The 11,849-nt window shown below is 43.3% G+C and overlaps 2 protein-coding genes across 6 annotated transcripts in view; both read right to left on the reverse strand.

The window, feature by feature from the left end:
* Positions 1–11,849, reverse strand: part of LOC119446203 (60S ribosomal protein L6) — a 182,328-nt gene that overhangs the window by 110,633 nt on the left and 59,846 nt on the right. The gene's annotated exons all lie outside the window — the stretch shown is intronic.
* The window catches only part of LOC119446208 (uncharacterized), a 41,271-nt gene that overhangs the window by 24,165 nt on the left and 5,257 nt on the right, over positions 1–11,849 (reverse strand). For 4 of the 5 annotated variants that reach the window (XM_049663993.1, XM_049663991.1, XM_049663995.1 and 1 more), the window contains exons 3-8: positions 9,468–9,512; positions 8,756–8,815; positions 8,484–8,567; positions 3,262–3,412; positions 2,167–2,369; positions 1,385–1,450 (exon numbers count right to left, since the gene is read on the reverse strand). In XM_049663993.1, coding sequence (XP_049519950.1) covers positions 1,385–1,450; positions 2,167–2,369; positions 3,262–3,412; positions 8,484–8,567; positions 8,756–8,815; positions 9,468–9,512 — 609 coding nt within the window. The remainder of the gene's footprint in view (positions 1–1,384; positions 1,451–2,166; positions 2,370–3,261; positions 3,413–8,483; positions 8,568–8,755; positions 8,816–9,467; positions 9,513–11,849) is intronic. The other variant, XM_049663992.1, reaches the window with a different exon arrangement.

Here is an 11,849-nt window from a genome sequence, read left to right on the forward strand (position 1 = left end):
TTATGTTCATGATAGCTATCGTAAGAATTCTGACCCGCAACTTGTATGCATTTTCGGTGCTCAATTTTTTTTCGCAGGAAACTTACCCCGCGTCATGATTGCACCCCTAAATTTGAGTCAACTTTATTGAAAAAAAAAAAAAAACTGTAATCATTATGCGAGCAAATACAGTAACACCACTGTATTGCGGTGAAGCTAACTTGAAAGGCAAATACTGCAAAGTGAATCAACAGCATGTTTCAGCGTTTTCCCTGCCATTTGTTTAATTCAACCTGCCGGATAATTCGGATAGTTTTGTTGGTCCCGTCAGGATTGAATAAACGGATGTCGACTGTACTATAATGACAGTGCAACGAAGAATACAAGATGACGACGAAGCAGTCAAGCAAGCAAGCCACAGTGTTGGTGGTAGCCACGTGGCCCGAGCCTGCGCTTGCCTGGATTTTGGCTGCTTCTCGCCCGCCGCTTCTGGACGCTCGCCTGACGTTCCTCACTATTCCTTAACATTTACACGTCAATAAATCCCGTGACATTTGGTGGAGGTGTGGGGTACCCACACAGCCTCCACCAAATGACACGGGATTTATTGACGTGTAAACGTCAGTAACAGTAAACGACAGTGTAAACGTTAGTGTAAAAGTAAGGGCTCCTGAAGAAGGAGCCGAATTGGCTCCAAAACATCGGGCTAATTAATACCCTTACTTGGTTGGAGTCACTGTCCCAAGTCCTAATCAATTTTCCAAACCATACAGGTAATTCTGTCGAAATGTTTAGCTTCAAGACCATCAACTTTTGTATTTTTCTATGGTGAAATAACCGCTTACTACAATGCCCCCATGCCGCATCATCGATTGTAACAATGAAGTCTGGCTACTGGGTGTCTGTGCCAAAAGGTGACAAAATGTGCAATCCTTGAAAATAAAAAAATAAAAAAGGAAATTCGAGCCACTGCACTCTCCCTGCTGCCCCAACAGCCGCTGCGCACTCATCCTTCTCTGCGTCACCAGCCTCGCACGCCTCTCTCCCATTGCCCTCCCACCCCTCCGAACAGGAATGCGCTGCGCGCCCATAGCTCTATGCTAAACCATCCTCCAAAACACGAATGGACCATGTCAACTGCACTGCTCCCAGATTTCTCGCTGGCCCCTTATGCGGAGTTCTGCCAACGGATTAGGTAAGTTGCTCATGCTCGTCTTTGTTGGTTGCATCAAAGTCGATCCTGGCCACGTGGTTTCTCTGCCTCGTTTGGCTCGCCGCCAAAACGGAAGATGGCTGATCCGTTCGCTGATCATGGGCAATGCACAACATTGCTACTATTTCGTCTGTCTTTTCCTTGGTGTGTTACGTCGTTTTCGTCATATGATAAATAGTACATGATGCTTACTATCCACTGCAGCAACTCTTTCTCCAGCTCGCTCATCCTGGCTAGGGGAAGCTTCTCCAGGGATCACTTGAAAACAAAACAAATTGAACGCCATGTTTAGGAGTAGATGGCATAAAACAAAGTGTTATGCTATAAAGGTACAGATGAAAACTTATCATAACGAAACCAATACAAAAAGAACTTGATGCTTCCAATGGGCAAGAAAAAGGTTTGTCGATTTGTTGGCCAACTGACAGATTTGAAGGCTACTTTACTAACATACTCTTCACCACCTTTATTATGGAACAGTGAGATCAGTACATTGTATACAGCAGCTGTTTACAGGATGAACCAACCAGCCCAAATGAACACGTTATCGGTACGTTGGCTTCCCAGCTGCATGAAAGCCAGGCCAAGCCACTGGCCAAAATATGCATGTGCATCCATAATGTGCCATTTCAAGTTGCTCTAGCCGGGAATTTGTTATGTCCTGCTACCCGAATACATATCTTCAGCCATGTGCAAAGAAAATATTTCCTCACTATAACAGATACCGAGTCAGATCCTGTGTTTTTTGTTTTGTTATTTGTTATATCCGTGTGCATCATGTTGAGGTTCAACTGTATTGTGCAACATTTTGCATAGAATGTTCTGCTTTGAGTTCAGCTTAAAATACTGCAATAGACTATAAAACAAAATAAATTAACATACCATATCTACCTTTAATACAAGGGATTACAGTGGCGCTCAGAGCTCATGTAATATATGTTTGTAAGACTATAGGCACAGCTGGTAGACCTTACCTTTAACATGCAGAAACAGAAGCTGAGAAGACTCTGCAAACTTCACGGATGGCACCGCAGAACAAAGCAGCCTTGTTTTGTATGGATCCATATAGTCGCGGTCCGTAAAGTGCTCAGAGCAGAGACGGTATCCTGTGTTCATTTCCGCTGGTGTCAGGGACGCCAAGTCGTCTCTGTCTGCAAATCGTCGCCACTTGTCGCACCTGCGGTGCGAGGAGAGTGTGAGGAGAGATGTAAATTGGCCCCTAAGAGTGAAAGGAGATGTCATGGTCTGTGTACACCACAAAACAAAAGTTCATGCGATGCAGTAATTGGAAAATAAAATGGCTTTCTTGTGCTTCATGCAGTCAAAAATGCCCCGAAAGATAGCAACTGGTTGAAATTGTATGCGAAAAGAAAAAAAATGACAACTATGCTCTTTTAATATTAAAATACTCAATTTTTTTGCAGCTCTACAGCCTAAATGCCAGAGGGAGAAAGAGGAAAGAGCCAAAGGAGGGTGACAGCTTATGCAAACTTAACCAGTGTGCACGTGCAGACTGCATTCAACGTGCTAACAGTAACAATAAGCGTTATCAGTTTATTTCATAATAATATGAGCAGGCTAGCTGTCAGCTAGCCTTTTTTAAAGAGCTTGTGTTCCCGCCATTTTGTGGGGAAACAATGCCTCGCTAATTAATCAGAACAGTACTCAACAAACAGACATCCCAGTGGCATGCGATCATCTTTGGCAGGTGCGATATAAAACGGTGGTATACAGGCCAATGCCAGTTCAGCAAGGCGACAACGTGCCAAACCAGTTCAATCACGTGCATTTTGCAATTCCCTGACCAGTATGAGCATATGCACCACCTTTTGCTGGGTTCCTACTTAACGCGAGGTCAGCACGTGTACCTAGAGCACTGAGCCTTACATCCAAGGGAAAGACCGATTAGCCACCAGCGTAAACTAATATTCGATATTCATTAACCATCAAGAAGGCTGATGAACTGCAGTAAACAGGCATTCCATTGGAGTGTTTCTTTACAAAAAACAACAGAAAGTCCAACACCCAGCCCAGTAGCAGAAAATAACTAGTCTATGTGTGCTGCGTACCTGTCATCCAGTGGGAAACGGAAGAACTTGAGATTGCGGTTCCTGCCAGTGCTCTCACACCACCGGGCCGCACAGCATGCCTTGTGTCCTGTTCTAATGTTTTTTTCCATTGCCTCGCGTCGCTCCATCATGGTATCGTCATGGCTGCTACCTGAGGTGAAACAAAAACAAGAATGCGGCGCTTGTGTAGACAAGCCAGCAAAATAGTCAGAATGGTGATGAAATGTTGCCTAACAGACCAAATGCAATCACCACTGGTGAAGTAATCACCACTGGTGATTACAAGAGGGTGGTAACAGGGTAGTAAAACCTCATTAATACACTTGTACTAACGGTTAAAACTTCGTGGCTCATCGTATGACTACCGGTAAGTGCTTATCACGATCACTTTTTGTCGTGTAAAGGTTAACTGCGCCGCCTCAATACGCAGTGTGGGCAATGCCACACTGTGCCACAAAAGACCTTCCGCCTTTTCCGGAAAGTAGAGAGACCAGTCGGCCAATGATTCCAGCCACTTCAGCGCGAGTGCGGTGATGCCTATACAGATAAGCATTGGAAATGCACGAAGGCGGCCTCAGCAAAGAATATAACCATCGACAGGGCAATTTTCCGGAGATAGTTTCACTTTCACGAGGCTTGGCCCTGGGGTCGAACAGCGCTCCTGGCAATGTGTAGATGGCAAACTTGGCAGCAGCAACAAAACCGCTGCCCTACGCTGAGTCACGCGAAATCTCGCAAGAGTATCCCTGAAAGTAATCACCCAAGAATACTGCCCAAGCAAGTGTCCTGGCACAGTGACGGTGTGTGCTTAAGGTGACACACTGCACACAAATCGCTTGGAACAATCGGCACGTCGCGCTAGCGCGTTTCAATGAAGGGGCGCCGGTATTGCTGGGTAGCAGATAACTGTACAAACGCATACTTGCGCATCGGGGAAAGGCGGATGAGTTGTCCGCACCATATAGTTAAGAGGAAGCTTTAGCTCAGGCCCAACTCTGATGCCACCTATTCAAGTGCAGAAATTCTTTTCGGTGACAACCCCTGGCCGATTTTAATGAAATTTGTTTCAACTGAGAGAGTAATTTAAATTATATTGACTGTTAGAATCGGAGTTTTGATTTAGGGCCTGAATTTTTTTACAAAAACTGCCGAAAATCAGTAAGTCTGAAAAAAAAAAAAGATAGAAGCAAGAAGTTTAAGAATCTGTAACTCTGCACAAAGAACAGATATAGTAGTTCTGTAAACTGCATTTGTCAGAACACCAAAGCGGACAAACTAGATATATTAATTTATATCTTAAGTGAATTTGTTACAATGTTTATAAGTGTTTTGCAAAAGTCCTACTCAAATATTATGGTATATTTGAGAGCCATGTATAATGCACCAATTTTGTCCACGTTAGATGTGCTATTAGACACAATTTAGGCAATAGTGATATCATTTTTATTGTTGAATGACCTTAGCTGTAATCTTGATAGTGTCGTTTCCTGAAAATTTTTCATTTTCAACAATTTTTATAAAGAAACCGACGACCCAAATAAAACATCTGCTTCCAACAGTCACTAGATTTAACCTTCGTTTAAATGCAGCAAACGTTATCAAACATGATGCAGTGGTTGCCGAGAAAAACTATTTCTTCGTTCCCATGTATTTAAATAGGAGCCCCCAAGCTAAAACTTCCTTTTAATATAAGCATAGTATCTCTATGTCCACACAGCCACCATGTCTGCTGCTGTGTTCCCGGTCAAAGTTTTGAAATGCTCATTTGGTATCGCCATTGTAGTGTATCACCTTTTTCATTTTCATTTGGCATTTTTTCAGTGCTTTGGAGAAAGAAAAGAAAAAACCTCGTAGTGCATATTTCGGCTAGAATTTATTGCAGCATCGCATTTATTTCTTTGTTGGTAGCAGCGGGGCACATCACGAGACGCAAATTTGTACTTGGCGGTTAGTGCGTCAAATCTACTAATGGTGGCACAAAATTACGAAATAATAGGTTGGTGATGATACTAAAATACCTACTAAAATTTTAAAAACAACTAAGTAAAAAAAAATTATAATGTACTCAAGAATTTCAGTGTATTATTTTTAAGTGTAAGATAAGAGGTGGGTGAACATAAGCTTTTCGGATACAAATAGCAAGTATCGAATCGAATAGTCAAAATGAAGACGCATATACTGATTTGTGTGCTTGTTATTTTTCTAGTGACCCGTCTTTCACTGGTTAACAAATGTTCAAAGTCATCGCCCAGCGCAAGATATGCCTTTCTGTATCTGAAATTTCTCGAATGTTCTCGCTGGTTCTATCCGTTATCTGTTATCACTGAACCTTGGGTAATCAGATTGTATGTGCGACGTGAATTGCGTGGTACTTTCTGGAAGGCACACAGGCACCAGTGATTACGCTGGAACCTTCGATGAGTCGTGTATAAATAACCGACCCGTCTGACCCACAGATCAAATTTCCCCTATTCGCCAACTGTGCTCGCCACTATCGTTGTGCTTTGAGTGTTACTTGCTTTTGTGGGCACAGGTTGGCACAATAAAAAGTTAGTTTTGCGATTCACAGTTCTTGCTACAGTGCTCTTTACCGTCACTACAATGTGACAGTATTTATAGCAGGAATATTTATTTCGGTACAATTCGGTACCAGGCCAGGGAGGGGGGATTCCATAAGTGTCCCACCTAGTGAACTGTCCATTTCGGTTGTTACTGATTGGCTGGAGCTGAACCAGTGAGAAGGAAACTGGCTGCGAGTGCCTATTTCCTTCTCGCTGGTACCTCAGCCCAGCCAATCAGCCCTTCAGCAGCCGAAAAATAAACATGTCCACTTGGTGGACATTTACATAATTGCTCCCTTTAAGTAACTAGGACAAGGAAGCAGGGACAGAGGAACAATTTTGAAGAACAAGATAACTGATTGTCATTCAAATAAATTCCATGAATAAGCCCCTCAATCACTTTATAGCCTGGTTATAAACAAGCATTTCAAGAAATCATGGCTGCTGTATGACCAGCTTTTAAAAAATGCAAAATAAATGGCTTGCAAAAAAAAAAAAAAAAAAGATCACAAGTTGCTTTAAAAGATGGGGGAAAAATGCTTCTTAATGACTTGTGTGTCATAAACTAAAGTAAAAGATCCGTTAAGAGGGAACCATCGCAGGTTATAGCATGAAAGATATAACTGACAGAAATGACAGATTTGACAGACTACAAGAAAAAAATTACAGGTCGAAATGTGGGCTCCAGCCGAAAAACCAAAAACAAAGCTTGCATTACCCATTCTGTTTCGGCACTGTTTTTGGAACTTTTGTTGTTGTCTCGCATCTGATAATTTGCAACACTTAGCAGACGGATAACAGTAACCAGAGTTTACATTTGATTGTTGCGAAAAATTTTGTTAGTTTCAAATATCTGCCCACCGCTAGCTAAAATACAAATTTAAGTACAAGATCCTTCAGGGGCTTCAAGGCTCACCACTACACCCAAAACTTTGAAATTCATGGCAATAAAGCCATGAAATCTGCATTTGCCACTGCCAACTTCCTCTCTGTGCCGTTGTCCGAGAATCCAATGCACACATAATTTTTTTTACTCATACTGGAGATTAGGTCTCAATGTCATTTGCGGGGAGACACTTGACTCGCTCGCACCGCCTGATGTTTTCACTGCGTGGCTCTCACACCTCATGGAACCTGGTTTCCTCACAGGGCACGTGCACTGGCAGAAGTTATTTGTTCAAGCTGATGGAAAGATGACTTATCATTATTACTACAGGGAAACCAAAAGACAGCGTCATCACAGCCACATGGTGAGCATTTTGAGGAGAAAAGGAACATGAGACAAGTGCAAAAATGTTACAGGGCGTAGGTTTCAGTCCGTGCGTCGTAATATTATAATACAGTGTAGACTGCCTATAATGTAAGTCACCGGAGTCGTGAATATCTGCACTACAAGTGGTACCGCACTATAACTAAAAACAACGATTTTGAAGCCCTGCACGTATGCAAAACATGTAGACCAAGCAGCCGCACGTATCCGAGAATCGAAGCATGCGACTGGGAGTTTTGCATCCGTTTAAATTTACGAACGTTGAAAGGTTAATGTCCAACTACCCACGATCTTTGCATGAAGAAGACAAAGTAATCTTTTTTTTTTTTAAGTCTCAGTTTTGCCCGAAAGGCGAAGCATCAATTGCGATAGCAAATTAGTAGAGAGCTATAAGGAGTAGGGATAGTACTAGTTTTATCGGCTGCATAAACTTGACACATTCGCTTACTAACTGAATTAACAAGAGTGGTGTCAACGTGCACAAGCAAACATGAATAGACTAGATGACCGCAGACAACTGCTGTCAAAATGCGGGCGTGGAGAAACGCGGCCACCGCAGCGAGCGACGGTTCATGCGGTCTATCGCTTCAACGGAAACTGAGTGGCGTAAGCACAGCGCACACAAAGGTCAGAGCCATGTGGAGATCGCTTTCAAGATACGGTGCGCGCGACAACACCGACAGCCGGCACAGGCGCGATCGCATTTGTTGGCAGAGTAGAAGCCGGCCCCCCTCCCCCCCTCCCTCGCTGCCTTCCCGCTTTGCTCCTTTCGCGTGGGAGATTGCGTCGCCAGTTCCCCTTGCGCCCGGTTAGAAGATACGCATTTGGTGCCGCAGCACAGCGTTGCCCCTCCTCCCTCCCTCCCATACCCCCACGGCCTTTCGCGCGATTGAAGTCGTGTTAACTCTCCGTGAAGGCGCGCGTCCCCCGCGCGCTTTCACTCGCACGTAAGGCGCGCGGCGACTATTTTATCGCCCTTGGACTCAGGCTCCACTACTCATGCTCCTCCTCCGCATCGCCCTCGTTGATCTCCTCTCCCATCGGTGAGCGCACCTCGTTGAGAAGCGTGCTTGCTACCGCCCTTGTCGGCGAGATTTTCCCACGGAAGCCGCATTATAACCGATATTTCGTCTCACGCGGCTGTACTGTAAGCGGTATGCATATACATGGAGTGCTATGGGAAAATTAATGGGAGTCTCAAAAGACCGTACTATATCCGGTCCTGCACTATAAGCGGTTACGTTATAAGTGGTCTATACTGTATTTAGTTGTAAAAGAATCGTCTCACTTGAAAAACTTTTGTATCTTTTACAGTAAGTGAGTTAGCAATTTTGCTATTCAAATTCGTTCTTATTTCTGGCAATGAAGTTATGAGCAAGAGCCGCGCTCACTTTTCTGTAGCCCGCATGGCCCTGGTTCTAGTGAGAGCTGGTGCTCCGCAGCCACTGCCTCTGAAATCTGGTCTTCTGTGGTGCCTGTAGAGGATGACAAATATAAATGACTTAATGGCTGCATTCCTTCATTGTGACAGCAGCTGATCGTGCAATTTTGCTGTTCGCTGCACCTTTTGTTTTGCCAGCAATGGTATTATGTGAAACGCCCACCTTATTTCAATATTTCATTTACTTAATTGACTGAACAGCATGCACCAAAACGCACCAACCTTCATGCAGAGGAGCTGGCCTCTGCTGGGATGAAATGGGGCTCTTTGGTGCTTTGAGTTCTGCAACAGCACGAGTACAAAAAAGATAAATTACAATAATACGTCTCTTTAGTATATCCCCTTCAGTCTCGAATCATGAAAGACTTGGGAAATGCTAATTAGTTTATAGCCTCAAGAATATATTGCGCTGATACCGAAGAAAAAATTGCGACGTAAAATAAATATGTAATACTCTAGTGGTCACATGTTTGTTACTACATAAACACAATCACGGTAGTTTTAGTGCTGTTTAATGGGTCTTCTTTTTATATTAAACTACACACAGAGTCGATACCGGGAACACAATTTAGTTACTGGTTAGTGAAGGGCATAGTTTTACTCAAAATTATCAGACCTCATGAACTCTTGCTGCCACGCTGTATCACACAAAATGACAATGTTTAGCTACTTATTAGATTGATGTAAAATATTGCACCAGGTTTCATTAGTGGGATGTTACATTTACAGTATAAACAATGCAAGCACTGCTTTTCTTTTTTCCATGGAATGCAAGTGAAAGCCAGTTGCATCTTCATATGTCTACACCATGACTGAATGAGACAGTAATGAGAGTTACGGCTATTCTTTGCTTCGGAACTTAATGTAATGAACAACCACTCCATATTATTTTCCCGATTACTAGAGCCAGCAGTGGGCAGAAATTAATGCTGACCTTGAAGCACAGCGAGTGGTCCAGGCTGAGAACTCTCTTCAGTGTCTGTTTGAGGATAACCAAACATTATGACTTTGTAAGGATGGTACACCAGTAAAAAAAAACGTCAACCTGTTTGGTGGCCTGAAAGCATTCTGCCGGCTGTACCGTGCTCACACACATGTCACAAATCTTTATTTTACTCGTCCTCTAATGCATTAAAATTTTCATTTCAAATTGTTAAGAAAAGGCTGCCTCAAAAGTATAGTTTTCGAATCTCAATGTAGCAAAAGTATCATCAATTGCATCACTTCACGGCAGGCATCTATAACGGTTGACTCATATGTCTTAATTAATTTAGATACCATCATAGATCCAACAGTCCAGCTACTCACCCTCTGGTGGCACAGTGTTAACAAAAAGGTTAAAATTAGTGTCTCTACATAGGAAGCAGTTTTTTAATGCATTAGCATTAGCAGTGTCAAAGTGGAAAAAAGTGTGTGTGTGTGTGAAGCATGGAAAGCCAGTCATGTGGTAGAGGTGTGTACACGCATGCACACACACACACACAAATATATAGTGCTCCGGACCATATGGACCCCACCGTCAGTTGCAGGTTGCACTTCATGCCTCGAAGAGACAAGACGTGTCTCAAGTGAGCTCCTAAAAACCCTTTGCAATGTGGTGAACGCGATGTAAATCACAGATACTGGACATCACAGAGGTGTAACGTAATGCCTAATGCATTTCTGTTGAACTTACTGCTAAATAGCCACTAATTTTTTTAAATGTGAAATCCTTAAGTGGCTCATTGCGATGGCTCATACCCAAACAATGCATTGTCCAGTCCAATGGTACAAAAACCCTGGCTCTACCTGCGTCGTCCCCTCCAATGGTACAAAAACTATCATCATCAGCAATGGCTAATACCCCCTAAGCAAGCAAAAAAAAATTGGAGGACGCTTAAGCTTCGCTTTTAAGCGTGAAACGCAATAGCATTCAAAGATCCCTGACTGCTTCTCACGCTTCTCGACAACTGCAGCTTATGCAAACGTAATGGTTACCGGGAAAACACTGGCAGCGAACGCTATGCACAAAGGCGAGCTTTCTGGTAGAAACGCGGCCTCTTGTGTAGGGCGATCCTAGAGATAGTGCACAGCCACGCCAAAAAAATGACATAATTTTCAGGTTTCCGTTTTTGTTTCGTACTTTTAATATTTCAGTCTGAGAAGATTTAACATAAAAGGCATGCGCTGTGGGTGATTTGTTTCATGACATTTGACTGTGGATTGTCATTCTCAAAATGCCGAGGAATAGGTTTGTCAAGAATGCAAGACAAGGTATGAGCACCATTAATGATAGAATGGTGTGGCAATATAACCCGCATATACCGCATGTCATATAAGAAGGCGTGGCATGTACATGTACCTAAATAGATTCGGAGGGCCTACATGGTTGGGGATGATTTTCTCGGTTGCAGATGCCGGCGCTTGCACCGACACCGGATTTTCTGTGACACGGGGCCTTAAAGGGCAGCTGAATCACTTTTCGAAAAAAGTGAGCTTTGAACGAATTATTATAGTTTTTCACCCTCTGAATACGAAAATGATAGTTTAAGAGGCCAGAATTCACCGCAAGTTGCTTTAATTTGGCAAAAACAAGCCGCAGCGTCTGCGGGAGACGCCGCAGGTTGTTTAACGGGCTCTGATGGTGAACACGATCGTGACGTCATCTCAGGTATCCGCGAGGAGTGTGATTCGAATAGAGCGCGCACGTGACCCCTGTATTGACGTCATCCTCGCGCTCGGTCTTTCGCCCCTACACTTGGCGTGCGGAGGGAGCGGAGCTTTAACGAAGCTTAAAGCGCGATTGTGGCGCTGCTACGCACATAATCAAGAAAATAACTGCAGGAGTTGAGTTATACTGTATCAGTCTTCTAAACCCCTGTAAATCTTCCAATTCTAAAACCTCTTCAGCTTCCCTTTAACGCTATTGCGTTAAAATGCAAGGCTCATCCCTCTCATAATACAGAAGCTACAAGCCCCCAGCAAAGTGAAGCGTGCAGTGCATACATTCATAAGAATAACGCATACAATGTTACACCTCATCATCAGGAATGGTTCATATCCCCGTAAGCAAACATGAAATGGCTGAATATGAATGAACAAATGAAAGATAGAAAGAATGAAAGAAGGAAAGGACAAACGAAAGAAGAAAGAAATACGGAAAGAAATAGAGAACGAAAGAATGAACGAAAGAACCCTTAGGTAGCGCATTAGGTGCTCGCATGTGCCGTTCAGGAGGTCGACCTATAGCGCCATACTTTAACTTGACATTGCATATGTCTTGTAAGACGTCTGGCCTTTCTGATCGTATAACTTAATGCATTACCACGTGTGCAGT

The sequence above is a fragment of the Dermacentor silvarum genome, chromosome 3 (assembly GCF_013339745.2).
Source record: "Dermacentor silvarum isolate Dsil-2018 chromosome 3, BIME_Dsil_1.4, whole genome shotgun sequence".
NCBI classification, from domain to species: domain Eukaryota; kingdom Metazoa; phylum Arthropoda; class Arachnida; order Ixodida; family Ixodidae; genus Dermacentor; species Dermacentor silvarum.